The sequence below is a fragment of the Garra rufa genome, chromosome 15, assembly GCF_049309525.1.
Source record: "Garra rufa chromosome 15, GarRuf1.0, whole genome shotgun sequence".
Taxonomy (NCBI): domain Eukaryota; kingdom Metazoa; phylum Chordata; class Actinopteri; order Cypriniformes; family Cyprinidae; genus Garra; species Garra rufa.
The window spans coordinates 45,217,029-45,232,641 of record NC_133375.1 but is presented as its reverse complement, the minus strand read 5'-3'; the positions used below and the strand labels follow the sequence as shown (position 1 = coordinate 45,232,641).

General features: G+C 39.1%; 1 protein-coding gene across 2 annotated transcripts in view; it reads left to right on the top strand.

Moving 5' to 3' along the window:
• LOC141286648 (dmX-like protein 1) overlaps positions 1-15,613 on the top strand; it is an 80,116-nt gene that overhangs the window by 33,450 nt on the left and 31,053 nt on the right. For both annotated transcript variants that reach the window (XM_073818710.1, XM_073818709.1), the window contains exons 20-29: positions 2,298-2,408; positions 2,637-2,806; positions 4,233-4,330; positions 4,461-4,626; positions 5,547-5,787; positions 8,583-9,601; positions 11,831-12,019; positions 12,100-12,176; positions 14,494-14,615; positions 14,689-14,931. In XM_073818710.1, coding sequence (XP_073674811.1) covers positions 2,298-2,408; positions 2,637-2,806; positions 4,233-4,330; positions 4,461-4,626; positions 5,547-5,787; positions 8,583-9,601; positions 11,831-12,019; positions 12,100-12,176; positions 14,494-14,615; positions 14,689-14,931 — 2,436 coding nt within the window. The remainder of the gene's footprint in view (positions 1-2,297; positions 2,409-2,636; positions 2,807-4,232; positions 4,331-4,460; positions 4,627-5,546; positions 5,788-8,582; positions 9,602-11,830; positions 12,020-12,099; positions 12,177-14,493; positions 14,616-14,688; positions 14,932-15,613) is intronic.

Here is a 15,613-nt window from a genome sequence, read left to right as displayed (position 1 = left end):
AATCCTGATTTGTTGCCTATATCCGATATTTTTAGCTGTCCGTTTACACGTTCTTTCAATTGTGACCCATATCTGATTTGTGCGTATACACTTGCTATACCATCTTAAACATCGCACATACATTGTTGTCATTTACCTCCTTCACACGTGTTTCCTCCTGAGAATAATATGTGAACGGTGCTGATCAAACAAGTAAAAATTAACACATTTTAAAAAATATGATGCATGATTTGTTGGACTATGCTACACCCGTTTTAAGTCGATAGTTGATTATGAGAAAGATTAAAGTGTTCCTTCAGTTTTTATTAATAATTACTATATTAATAATCACAATACAGCTATTTTTTATTGTATCTTTTATCTATGCGAAAAAACAAATATAACAAATAGCCTAGAAAGAAAGAAATCATGCATTAACTTTATCATTTTACATTTGAACAAAAGCATTAATGTGTGAAAAACAAATACTAGAAATAAATTGATTATTAAAACTACAAAAGCAGTTTAAAGAAGTGCAGCGAGTGATTAATTTTTTTCTTTTACAGTTAGATTAACATTAATGAGACAGATATACAGTAATGCACAAATCAAATATAACGTTGCACATCAGATGTTTTTCCCCAAGCGTTCACTTGAAGACAGAACAGGTTATGTTTGCGTAAATACTGAAATACTGTAATTCTGTGTATTTATTGGATTTGCATGCCGCCGGATGCATGTTATACGCACGCTTTGGATGACAGTCAGCAGGAGAAGCGAGCAGAAAATGTATAAGTAAAAAACTTTTAGATGTCTAATCACTATTTGGAGCATTTAGGATCGCTAGACAGGGGCTTAATAAACTTATTTTTGTAAAAAGCTCAACCAACATTTTTCACCTTTTCACCATTTTGCCTGTAGCTCAGAATATCCTGTGTGCATTTATACTCTTTTTGCCAGCAAGGGTAACCTAAGACGTCATTAAACCGCAATGAAGTACAAATTGTAGCAATTTTAATGAGGTACAGAACGCAATGATTTAGAAATACCGATCTGCCTGTTTACATAACATTCGCATTGGCACATATCCCATTCATATCTGATTTATTTCCACATATGAGGCCTGAAACTGATCTCCAAATATCCGAATGCATGCATTTTTTACCCGTTTACACTCATAGAACAGATCCGATCTGTGTCAAACTCAAGCACTGACAGACTTTCCCGGCGCTTTGTGTTTGTTCGTCCTAAAGCTTGATTGTGGCTGCGGTTAAATGCATTTGCATTTGTGAATACTTTTATACAAAACTGATGCACACTCAGTCAGTTATGTTTACAGAGCAGGACAAAACTTCTGATGTATGGAAATAGATCTGTGCATTAGTTTGAATGCAGTCTGTTAAAGCTGCCACTGTCTCTGATCTCATCAGTAATAATCGAACGGCAATAACGCTGAGGAAAAAAGAAAAACCAATAACTGTCATCTGTAAACTTTCAGATACTTAAAATAGCCTGCTTATATAATAAAAAAGAAAGTAAATTTTGCACAAAATAAATTTGATAGAAAATGTATATGAAAATGTAGCAGTAAAATTGAAAACTGAGAATGTGACGCATCGTGACAATTAGTTGATAATGAAAATTGTAATTAAGAAGATTGTGAAGATTCACATCCCTACTTTTAAGATGGCAGTACTGACAATAGATTACAACTATAAACAAAAAGCATAGAAACTGCATGTTTACATTTTGTTCAAATGTAAATATGTATTTGCACAGCAGAAGAGTTAATTATGAAAAATTTACACTGCAAAAAATGCTTTTCTTTCTTAGATTTTTTTTCATGTTCCTAGCCAAAATTTCTAATAATTCTTAAATCTGGAAGGATTTTCTAGATGAGTAAAAATGGTCTTGTTTTCAGAAAAAACAAGTCAAAATTAAGTGCGTTTTTGCTTGAAACGAGCAAAATAATCTGCCAGTGGGGTAAGAAAAATAATCTTGTTTTCTGTTTAAAATAAGATTTTTTTGCTTATCCCATTGGCAGATTATTTAACTTGTTCTAAGCAAAAAGTCACTTAATTTTGGCTTGTTTTTTCTGAAAACGAGAAAATAATTTTTACTCGTCTAGAAAATCCACCTTGATTTAAGAATTTTCAGATATTTTGGCTGGAAACGAGACAAAAAAATAAGTAAGAAAAGCATTTTTGCAGTGTAGATCAAGAATAGTTTTGGAATCGGATCGTGAAGTGCCTGAATATTCCCACCCCTAGTTTTGACACATTTAGGGTTTTGTGATGATGTGATGAATCTTTACTCAGGTGGAGAGACGCTGGATGAATGTGGGCTGAAGTTCCTGCTGGCCGTTCGTCTGCACACCTTCCTCCTGACGTCTCTACCTCCGGCTCATCGAGCTCAGCTTCTCTGTCAAGGTACGCCTCCATTCTGCATTAGTGTCTATGAGTGTCTCATAAGATATTCATGAACGTTGATGTCCGACTAGAGCATGCCGTTTGCAACACCAAGGTCATGAAATCAGTTCCTAACGGAATGCATGCAGTAATAAAATTGCATAATTGTAAATCTCAGCTGGCCTTGCTCAGCTGTAGTGTGGTCTGAAAGACTTTGAGCTGAATAACTCAGGTGCCGCTGGTCTGCAGGTTTGTCCACCTGTCACTACGCTTGGGCGTTCCACTCCGAGGCTGAAGAGGAGCTTCTCAACATGCTTCCGGCCCTGCAGAAAGGAGAGCCCATGTGGCCGGAGCTGAGAGCCATGGGAGTGGGCTGGTGGCTCAGGAGCACTAATAAGCTTCGCAGATGCATTGAGAAGGTTTGAACAAACTGCTGTTGGTTTAATTGACTTTCTGTAAATGTGCATCAAATGCATGTCTTTAGAGACTATCTGACATCTGTTTCTAGCATCTTGAGTGTCCTTGATATAACTAAACAAAACTTAAATTTTTGTTATGCAGATATTGGTGTCAGTTGAAAGCGTTAGACTAATGTATCCCTGGAGCACTAAACCAGTTTTAAATAGCACGGGTATATTTGTAGCAATAGCCAAAAATACATCGTATGGATCTAAATTATTAATTTTTCCTTAATGCCCCAAATCGTTTGGATATTAAGGTGAGACACTGCAGGTGAATAGGGTAAAACAAAAAAACTAATAGTTATCACCTTACTTACTCAGCTGGTTGATTACTTTGATAATTGCAAACATTTTTTGTATTACAAGTTTTCTATAATGTTATGTTTAAATATGCAAATGAGCCATTATTAAATTTGCATCTAATTTGCATACATTTTTAGTACAAAAATTTAAACACTGGATGAAGTCAGTTTCAAAATTCTTGTTAAATTTTTTTGACATATTAGAGTCAAATGTTTTTACTGAGGGGATTTTCTCAGTTCATCTTGACATAATTCTGAAAAAACAGAAGTCATTATATTTTTAAACATTTTTTGGGGAATAAAATGCAAAATCAAGCAAATTATATCTGAACAAATCCCTCTGTGAAAACCTTCAGGATATAGACAGGAACACAAATGTAAAGTGTGGTGTGTGTAAGTGCTGCTGAAGTGGAGATTTATGGCTCAGAGTAGGAGAAAAAAACTCATTTTGAGAAAATGGCCTTTAAAAATATATATTGTAATTGAAATCTATTGACACAAATAGATAAGTGCTATAAAAGAAAGACTTAAAAGTGTCTTTTAGATGCTTTCTTTCCACTAGTCTGAAAAAAACACTTCAGGAAAAACCAAAAAGCCCAAAATCTCAAACTTGAAAAAAAGTTTTTTTTTCCCCTGCAGTTAAGTAAAGATCATGTTCCATGATATTTTGTAAAGTTCCTATCATAAATATATTAAAACTTTATTTTTGATTAGTAATATGCATTGCTAAGAACTTAATTTGGACAACTGTAAAGGCGATTATTTATTTTTTTTGCACCCTCATATTCCAGATTGTAAAAATAGTTGTATCTCGGCCAAATATTGTCCTATCCTAACAAACCAACATCATTTGAGAGCTTTTATATTCAGCTTTCAGGTGATGTAGAAATCTCATTTTTGAAAATCTGACCCTTATTGATTTTGTGGTCCAGGGTCATCCATGAGCATCTCTAAGTGTTTGTGTTTGTCTGAAGGCTGATCACGCGCCAATATGGTTCCTTAAATGTAAATTTTCTAAATTTTTAGAACTTGACATAAAATCCAAACTTGTGCAATAATTAGTGTTTCTCATCTCCTACCAGGTAGCAAAAGCTGCTTATCAGAGGAACAATGACCCATTAGACGCAGCCTTGTTTTATCTGGCCATGAAGAAGAAAGCTGTGGTTTGGGGACTCTACAGGTAACACACACACACACACACACACACACACACACACACACACACACACACACACACACACACACACACACTGAAGCATCTGTCAGCATCAGCAAGGCTTCAGTCGACTGACAGCTTCTGTGTGTTGAAGGTCTCAACAGAACGTGAAGATGACGGCGTTCTTCAGCAATAACTTTAGTGAAGATCGCTGGAGGAAGGCAGCACTGAAGAACGCCTTCTCTCTGCTCGGAAAACAGCGTTTCCAGCATTCAGCGGCTTTCTTTCTGCTGGCCGGATCCCTGAAAGATGCTGTTGAGGTATGTTTGCATCTGTTTAAAAATTTACAGATAACTTACTCAGCCCCTTATTATCCAAGATGTTCATGTCTTTCTTTCTTCAGTCGTAAAGAAATTGTTTTTTGAGGAAAACATTTCAGGAATGTTCTCCATATAGTGGACTTCTATGGTGCCCTGAGTTTGAACTTCCAAAAAGCAGTTTAAATGCAGCTTCAAAGAGCTCTAAACGATCCCAGCCGAGGAAGAAGGGTCTTATCTAGCAAAACGATCAGTGATTATCTAAAAAAAAAGTACAATTTATATACTTTTCAACCTCAAATGCTTGTCTAGCTCTGTGATGCGCATGTGTACTCTGTGTATTCCGATTCAAGACAGTTAGGGTATGTCAAAAAACTCCTCCTCATTGTCTCCTCCGACTTCAAAATCATCCTACATCGCTGCAGAAGTACACACTCAGTGTTAACAAAGTGAACGCGCAAAGAAGGTCAAACAAAAAAAGGTAAAACAGCGATGTAGGGCGATTTTGAAGTTGGAGGAGAAAATGAGATGGGAGTTTTTAGACATACCCTAACTGTCTTAAATTGCATGCGCATTGCAGAGCTAAACAAGATGAGCATTTGAGGTTAAAAAGGGATCGTTTAGAGTCCTTTGAAGCTGCATTTTGGAAGTTCAAACTCAGGGGCATCATAGAAGTCCACTATAGGAAGAATGTTTTCCTTATGACTGAAGAAAGAAAGACATGAACATCTTGGATGACAAGGGGGTGAGTAAATTATCTGTAAATTTTAGTTCTGGAAGCAAGTGAAATTTAATCTCTCTTAGACCCATTTCAAACATTCCTCTGTAATGAGCTGCTAAAAAAAGAACCATGGAGGAACCGTGTGTATTTTACAAAGTCTTGTCAGTGGATGACGTTCTCATAAGATCTGTTGCACGATCAGGTTTGTATAGAGAAGATGCAGGATCTTCAGCTGGCTCTGGTGGTCTGTCGGCTCTACGAGACTGAGTTCGAGATGTCCTGCACCTACAAGCGAATCCTGCAGAGGCACGTTTTGGGTCAGGACCACCAGATCGCACCCCATCAGGACCCTTTCTTACGCAGCATGGCGTACTGGGTGTTAGATGACTACAGCAAGGCTTTAGATACGCTGCTGGAGCCCAATGCACACACGTCACATGAAGGTGAGAGACGAGACTGACGCTCATTGAGAAAAATACAAATAGTGGTAAAGTGACATGAAAATGAAAATCACCTTTGATTTTATAGCTTTATTACTGCGTACAGATTAGGGGTGGCACGGTTCACAAAACCCACGGTTCGGTTCGTATCACGGTTTTAGGTCATGGTTTTCTTTTCTGTACAGTTTTTTTTTTTTCATCTTGAACACTCCAGAAATTTACTTTGGCATATAATATGTAGCTTAACTATTCACAATTTAGGATACATTATTAAAAAAAATTGTTATATCATGTAAACATGCACAAACTGAATTGGACTTGACTTTGAGCACATTATTGGGACCATCTCTGAGGAAATCTAGGGGAGATTTCGATACAGCAAGAGAGAAGACATTGATGACATGCTTTTCATTTATTTGGCAAAAACAGGAGAATGTGTATTGCTATCTCTACAGGAATTCATGTGCCTTTTTAGCACATAAAGATTGAACTGAAGAATTAACTTGCATTTATCAAACTGCCAACTTCAGTGTAGCTCTTACAAAAATTGTGTCTTTTAAAAGAAAAAGAGAGGAAATCTTTAAGCTCTGTCTTTTAAACAAGTGATTGGTTGGTTCATGTCACATGACCTGCGGTGCGCTTGCGGCATTCTGACAAGTTGAGATGTTTCAAAGTCCCTTTAAGGGTATTCTATAGTCTTTGGATGTTTTCATCTCGATGCGGCGCGGACGCGCCTGGAAAAAACGACATTTTGAGCGTGCATACCGCGCGTCTACATTTGAAATAACGAACTTGAGCGCGCAAAAGACAGTACAGATATATAATGCAGATTGTTTTAAGGCGATAAAATAGCAGAATCAAAAATAGCAGAATTATGTAATTTTGAAAAACATTCAGTTTCCGCTGTATAGCAGGTCTACAGAATACAATAGTGTCATTATTCAGATAAATTCAGATCAAATCAGTTCAATGTTGATTCAGATTTGATTCAATAACAGTTTCAATGTTGTACAATTAATCGATTATGTTTCAGTTTCAGCTGTAAAACAGCTCTACAGACTATAAAGGGTCATTATTTAGATCAGTTCGCTTCTAGTTTTGTTCTCATCTGTCAGTCCTGTTAAATCGATAAAATTACTGAATATTAGGTGTCTTTTAAAGGATTTCTCCACTTCCAAAATTTCCTAATCATTTACTCACCCCATTGTCATCCAAGATATATATATATATCTTTCTTTCCTCAGTTGCAAAGAAATATTTTTTTGCGGAAAACATTCCAGGATTTTTCTCCATATAGTGGACTTCAATGGTGCTCAACAGATTGAAGGTTAAAAATGCAGTTTAAATGCAGCTTCAAAGGGCTCTAAATGAGGGGTTATTTTCTTAAATAAATTAATATTTATATGCTTTTTAACCACAAATGCTCATCTTGTCTCAAAATGATGCACACTTTTAGAAGGTAAAAATGCCCATCAAAGGTAAAAAACAATTTGAACTTCTTAAAAAAAGAATAATTTCTATCACTGCAGTGTGAATTGACCACGCATAATAATAAGAATATAAAAAGAAAAATGAGGAGTCAGCTGCCCAATCGACAAGATCCCAGAAAATATTGAGATATCATTTTTGTCAAAATCACACACCCCTAATTTGTTATTTATTAGTAAAATATTTTTTTTGAATAATTGTTTAAATTAATATAATAATTAATACTTTGAACTTTTAGGACAACTTGTATCTGAAGTGTAAATTCTGCTTTTTCAGTCATTTTACAGTTTAATATGTTACTATAGACATTGCCCAGCCGTGCTCATATGGTATTAATTTTACTTGCGCAGGTCTTAAAAAAGGTCTTAAAGGCCCAGTTTCACAGACAGGGTTTAGACTAAGCCAGGATTAGGCCATAGTTTAATTAGGACATTTAAGCATGTTTTTATAAACATGCAGAGAAACACATTACTGGTGTGCATCTTGAGACAAAACAACGGCACTGATATATTTTAAGATCAGTCAGTGCAGTTATTTCAGTTAAAACAGCTCAGATTTACATTTTAGTTTAGGACTAGGTTTAAGCCTTGTCTGTGAAACCAGGGGAAAGAGTCTTAAATTTGATCTTAAAAATCCAGCAAAAACCCGGTCTGTGTACTCTGGTTCAAGACAGTTAGGGTATGTCTAAAAAATCTCCTCCAACTTCACTTCACTGCAGAAGTACCGACCCAGTGTTTACAAAGTGAACATTCAAAGAAGATCAAACACCCTTTACAAAAAAAGGTAAAACAGCGATCTAGGATGATTTTGAAGTTGGAGGAGAAAATGAGACGGGAGTTTTCAGACATACCCTAACTGTCTTGAACCGGAATACACAGAGTTCACACAGAGCTAGACAAGACTAGCGTTTGTGGTTCAAAAAATGTATAAACATTAATTTATTTAAGAAAATGACCGATTGTTTCGCTAGATAAGATCCTTATTCCTTGGCTGGGATCATTTAGAGCCCCTAGAAGCTGCATTTAAACTGCATTTTTAATCTTCAGTCCATTGAGCACCATTGAAGTCCACTATATGGAGAAAAATCCTGGAATGTTCTCCTTAAAAAAAACTGAGCAAAGAAAGACATGAACATCTTGAATGACAAAGAGGTGAGTAAATTATCTTTGCATTTTTGTTTTGGAAGTGAACTATTCCTTCAATTGTCTTTTAGACCCCAGCTGAGCCAACCAAAGATGACTGGTAGAGATTTTTGTTTTCTCGTGTGTTTCCGGAACTGATTGTTATTGACAGGACTCAATCTCTTTCAGGAAGCACCGGATCATCTCCCTGTAGTTCTGACGTTTTTAACTTCTACACCTACCTCCGCACGCACCCGCTTCTGCTGCGGCGCCACTTCGGATCCTCCGATAAAGCTAAAGTGGGTCTGACCGCTGAAGGTCGTGCCGTCGACTCCATCAGCCTTACAGAGCGACGGCTCTTCTTCACCGCTGCTTACGCTCACTTACAATCTGGCTGTCCCATGCTGGCTTTAGAGGTGCTCTCCAAAATGCCGAAGGTGGTGAAACGCTCAAAGGTGCTTGAGAATCCGTCCTTGTCGTTGAGCGAGCACAAAGAAGAAATCTCGGCTCTGGACTGGTCTCAACCGGTTCTCAACGGCTTGGAGTCGGTGTCCTCGCTCTCGTCTCCCAGAGAGAACAGTCAGTCAGACTCGGTGCTCAGTTTCGACTGGAGCCATCCGTCCGTCACCCTCCAGGACGAGCCTCTGGACCTCAAGTGGGACAGTGACAAAGAAGACTCAGATGAGGAAGAATCAGGCCTGGCGATGAAGACCATCCATCCGGAGAAAGACGACGGTGGTCCAGTAGTAACATCCACTCCCTCCGATCACATTGCAGACGATTCGCCCGCCCTGACCGAGGACATCCTCGCGGACCAGTTGAAGTTCAGCTCCTGCCTGAAGATCCTCACCACGGAGTTGCGGACGCTTTCCACGGGATACGAGCTGGACGGAGGAAAGCTGCGGCATCAGCTGTGCCACTGGCTGGAGCGAGCCGTTTCTGCGCTGCAGAGATGCTGCGGATACAACCCCTTCCTCCAACACCTGCCCGAAGGCATCTCAGCCGATCTGAGCCAGGTGGAGGATCTGGAGGAGCAGGGCGCCGCGGAGCAGGCCAGAGAGCTGCAGCACCGGCGCAGGCTGTGGCTGAAGAGGAACCAGCCCTTGCTGCGCATCTTCCTGAGTTACTGCAGTCTGCACGGATCTCACGGAGGAGGACTGGCCTCCGTCAGGATGGAGCTCATTCTGCTGCTGCAGGAGTCTCAGCAGGTAACACGCTTGATGTTATGCAGGACATGCATCCTCTTAAAGGATTGCTTCACTTTCAGTTTTTTAGGAAAACATTCCAGGATTTGTTTTTCATGTAGTAGACTTCAATGGCGCTCAGTGGATTGAAGGATAAAAATGCAGTTTCAGTGCAGCTTCAAAAGGCTCAAAACGATCCCAGCCGAGGAATAAGGGTCTTATCTAGCCAAACAATCAGTAATTTTCTTATATAAATTAATATTTATACACTTTTTTTTTTTTAAACCACAAATGCATCTTGTCTAGCTCATATGTGGGTATGTCTAAAAACTCCCGTCTCATTTTCTCCTCCAACTTCAAAATCAATCTTCTAAACACTTCTGCAGAGATGTCGGATGGTTTTGAAGTTGGGAGAGAAAATAAGACGGGAGTACGCATGCGCACCACAGAGCTAGACAAGACCAGCATTTTTGGTTAAAAAAAAAACAAAGTGTATAAATTGTCTTTTTTTAATTTTAATTTTTTTTTTTTTAGAAAATAACAGATGGTTTGGCTAGATAAGACCCTTCTTCCTGTGCTGGGATCATTTAGACTCCTTTGAAGCTGCGTTTAAACTGCATTTTGGAAGTTCAAACTCGTGGGCACCATTGAAGTCCACTATATGGAGAACATTCCTGAAATGCTTTCCTCAAAACAAATTTTTTTACGACATGAAAAAAGGCATGAACATGTTGGATGTCATGGGGTGAGTACATTATCAGGACATTTTTATTTTGGAAGTGGAGATCTTTTCTGTTTACATGCTGAAGCCCAACATATACTTCAGTTTTTACATGTACACATGTCCATACGCTTAGCTTGCACATATGCCTTGAATTTTTTCTGCACTAATTACTTGGTCCACATGATGCAATACCTTTAAAAATAATTCTTTATGCTGTGCTGCACTAATGATGCATTCTTGTAGTTTGCATCACCCTGGTTCTCTTCAAAACAATTGGCAGAAGTAAAAAGCTTATGTGGTAGAATAAAACATGAAAATATCTTGAGGTTGTGTCCAACACAGATCTTATTTCAGCCTTTCAGCCATAAGCACATTTAAAAATGTGTTGACAATGAGCTGGAAGTGTTAAAATGCAACTCGTGTCTGTACGTAAAATACGTCATCACTGCAGCACTGTATTGGTCACACATAATAGTTTCATGAGCCTTTCCAGTGCATAGAAAGTTGTGTATAGCAGGGTTTGTACAAGGTGCTTAAAGTGACTTTTTTAAAGAAAGACTCTATTTAAGGCTTGGAAAACCCTTGAAAATGGCCAAATTTCTGAAAAGGGACTTGAAAAGTGCTTAAAGACAATGTATCTATGAAATAAGTGTTCAGTTGAAAAACTGAACCTAACGAGATCAAACATGTTTTGAGCTGCAGCTGGTCATATTAATGCAGTGTTTCACTAGTTAGCAGTAAACTGCTTACCTCACCTCAACATGTTCCTAGATTTGCGTTGGATGTTATCTTTGGAATGGAAATATAGATATTTTATTTGTAAACATCATACTTGTTTATCTTATTTCAGTTAATCTTATAAAACTTGCGAGCTAAGCCAGTAGTAGTACTGACAGTGTCGTGTAAACAAGGCTGAAGACCTGAAAAGAGAAACAGACCTAAACAATCGAGTCATTTATGCTGGAACGGCTCCGATTGATTCAAACTCATGACTTTGATCGTTGAGTTCAAGCAGTTCACTAGCGAAAACCAGATCAAAATAAGAGCCATTTATTTTAAAATTTCAACATCGTTTGTTATGATTTTGAAAAGCAGTTATTCTTGATTTAGATCAAAGCTTCAGAGCAGGTTCCCGAATCAACTGAAAACATTTCATGTATTTTGGTCATTTAGTTATACGGAAGTGGCATTTGGGGGCCTAAACGCACATTTTAGATAATTGGTTTCAAAACGCAGGCTTCTGAAAATGATACTGTTGTCCTCTCTGTGTAGACAATAAAACTTGAATTTGTGAAAAATTTGACGTCTTCAGTCTAGAGGCATGCACAAGTTCTTTTTTTACAAAGAAACGTTAACACCTGCTGCATAATAAAGTGTTTTTAGTTACTGTTGTGCACTTAAAACTATCCAAAAATGAAAATAGAAACACTGCCTATACCACTGCATGCTGCTTTTCTGTTGTTTTCTGTCTCTTGACATTATTTCATTTGCACATGTGAGTTATCAATGTGTTTTCTCTGTCTCGTCAGGACGGCGGTCTCCAGATCTCCGCTCCCGCTCCGCAGCACCTGTGCGTTCCTCTTTTCCTGGCGTGGACCGCCAGCTCCAAAACAGTGGTGGCCAATCCCATAGTGCACCTGACCAACCTCACACACGACATACTGCACACCATCAACGCTCTGGATGCACCTCCGCACCCGGATGTCGTCAACAACGAGGTGAAGCGCGGCTCATCATAACGAGGTGTCATTACTATCATAATCCGTCCTCTAACGTGTCTGCCTGTCTTCTGTCTCAGATCTATGTGATGCACACACTGGCAGCCTCTCTCTCCGCCTGCATCTACCAGTGTCTCTGTGACGGACACAGCTACAGGTGGGTGTGACCCCGTGACCTCTGTCCTCAGCACTGATGTGATTCTGTGTTACAGAATGTTTCTCTTCATTTGCTCATGTTGTAATCGTTCAGTCTGATAATGAGCGAATGACCCATGAATGTGACTCTCATGTGACATGCGTTTGCTCCGGACCGATGTGTGGCATTTGCAGAGTGGCCTTTGTGTGGATCCGTGTGCACATGTATACTCTGCCATGGCAGATTAAAGAACTACTCCATTTTCAAAATAAAAATGTCCTGATAATTTACTCACCCCCATGTCACGCAAGATGTTCATGTCTTTTTTTTTCTTTCGTTTTTTTGAGGGAAACATCCCAAGATTTCTTTCTATATAGTGGACTTCTATGGTGCTCAACGGATTGAAGGTTAAACTCTAAATGATCCCAGCTGAGGAAGAAGGGTCTTATCTAGCCAAATGATTGGTTATTGTCTAAAATAAATTATAATTTATATACTTTTTAGCCACAAATGCTGGTCTTGTCTAGCTCTGTGATGGTCATGTGTACTCTGTGTACACCGGTTCAAGACAGTTAGGGTATGTTAAAAAACTCACTTTTCTCCTTCAACTTCAAAATCACTCTACATCGCTGCAGAAGACTAGTGTTGCATTTGTCAACGAAAATTATGACTAAATATCGTCGTCAACGAACCTTTATCACATGACGAAAACGAGACGAAACGTAAATGCTGGTCATGTGACGATGACTATAATTAAATGCATAATGCAATATCGTTGACGAATAAAAACGCGCATGCCCAATAGCCAGAGCTGTATCCCTTCTAGCCTAAACCTTGCAGATGCAGGAGAGGTCTTTCCCTCAAGCTCCACTCGCGGCATTATCTAGAAGACGACTACAAACAAAGTTAAGTCTGACACAGATGAAGGGACCGATGGCCAGCCAGCCGGGGTTCATCTTTGGGAGAAAAAGAAGAAACGACACACATTTTATTTGCACTTTTTAGTAGTGATGGGAAAATGATCTTTTCGACGCACCGAGGCTTTCCCATCAACTGCAATGTTCATTACTCGAAACTTTTCAGCACATTGCACACTAATGACATCTTGTGGTCAAAGGTGGAAAAGGTTGCTTTTGCGTCTCAGATGTCAAAGTTATTTTTGGGCAGTTTCTTAAAAATAAATCAACTTGTGCTATGAGAACTCGACTAGACTAATAAGAATATGAACGTGACTGAAACTAATAAAAACTAAAATGACAGCTTCACACAAAGACTAGACTAAAACCACAATTAAAACCGGCCGCCAAAAACAACAACACTAGTACGGACCCAGTGTTTACAAAGTGAATTGCAAAGAAGATCAAGCGCTCTTTACAGAAAGGTGTAAGACGATTTAGAAGTTGGAGGAGAAAATGAGATGGGAGTTTTTGGACATACCCTGACTGTCTTGAACCCGGAGTAGACAGAGTACGCATGTGCATTGCAAAGCTAGACATGACCAGCATTTGTGGTTAAAAAGTGTATAAATATTCATTTATTTAATTTAAGAGCTCTTTGAAGCTGCACTGAAGCTGCATTTTTATCCTTCAATCCTTTGAGCACAATTCGAAAAATCGAATGTTTTTCTTAAAAAACGTCATTTCTGTGCGACTGAAGAAAAAAAAAACATCTTGGATGTTTAATTAATTATCAGGATTTTTTTTTCTTTTTGGAAGTGGAGTAATCCTTTAAATGAGAAAAACATTTATCAAAATTATAAAAAGTATCTTTGGATAGAAATATTTTGTTCCAACATTGCAAAATGATATAATAAACAGGTATTAGTGAAGTATTTAATTAAAAGTGAGTCACTGGAACCATTCATTCAAATGAATGATTCTTTCAGAAATTATGCGAGTGACTGTGTTTATGAAAGAGTCACTGAATCGTTGTTCAAACCTGGATTCATTCAGTAATGAAAAACTACAATGTTGTTTGGTGACAACTGTTCTGCTGTGACTTTGATTGCAACTATTTTCATTTGCCAGTTTGAATGCTAAACAGACCAGGACCAAATGTATTATTTTCCTGCTTGGCCTGGACCAAATGAACTGAACTACAAATGTACAAACACACTCTAAAACACAGTATGAACTTCTTGTTTAGTACAACTTTTGTTCACACTTTTGTTTGGTGTGATATTGCTAATGTCACTTATTGCTCATATCTTGTTTTCGGCTTATAAAACTGCGTTCTAATGAACTTCTGCATCATGTTCATTGATGCATCTGCATTATTTCATCATAATTAGTCACCCCCAAATTAAAGCTCTAATTCTAATATGTCTGTTGTTCCTCAGCCATGTCAATCCGTTCACGGGCATCACCTACCAGAGCGTCCTGCTTACCCATCAGCCCCCGGTGAGGAGCGTCAGCATGGAGGAGGCCGTCCTGCCCAACACCTCTCCTGCACAGTGGCCTGGTAAACCACGGTGACCTCTGACTGACCTTTGACCTCGTGATCAGGCTCCAGACTCACTTGTGTCTCTGTGCAGGTGTGAGCGTCCTGATGCGGCTGCTGAGCGCGTCCGGAGAGGAGAACCAGCCCGGCCTGCCTGTGCTTCTGTGTGAGATCCTGACCGCCGTCTTCCTCAGCCTCTTCGTCCACGGTCTGGCCACTCACTCCACCCACGAGCTCTTCCGCATCGTCGCTCACCCGCTCAACAGCAAGCTGTGGGTGGCTGTTTTCGGCGGCGGAGCTCGTGTTCCTGTGCCTGAGAAACCCAGCTCACCCACAGGTTCTGCTCTCCTCATGCTGCTCAACTCAGGAGCCTTCATACTGTGACTTGTTTATAAAAATCAAGCAGATATGTGACCCTGGAGCACAAAACCAGTCTTAAGTACCACGGGTATATTTGTAGCAATAGCCAAAAATACCTTGCATGGGTCAAAATGATCGATTTTTCTTTTATGCCAAAAATCATTAGGATATTAAAGGAACAATATGTAGGATTGTGGCCAAAACTGGTACTGCAATCACTTTCAAAATACTGTAGAACGGTGTATCCCCTCCCGCTCCCCCCTGACTCGAGGTTGCCAGCTAAGCTGCAGGATTCCGCAGGACTGTAGGCTCCATATGCGCTACGTTACTTTGCACGAACATATATACCTTTGTTCCACTGTCGTGAATATTTGAAATGTCTATTTACATTAAGAACAAGTAAGTTACGAGGTCTTTTAGGTTTTGTAACTTTATACATGTTTTATCCGACTCGTTCTTAGCGGCAGCTGTAACTAACTAGAGCAGAGCTGGCAACCCGTCTCACGAAACTCTACTGACTTCGTGATTGGTAGATAGCTGGAGGGTGGAGCCTCAGACCAAAACACAAAACGACAACAATAACATCAGTTGAGGGCTGCAACTTGCACTTTTAAATGACAATATCCTGGCCGGACCACTGTTGTCAGGGCCATTTTATG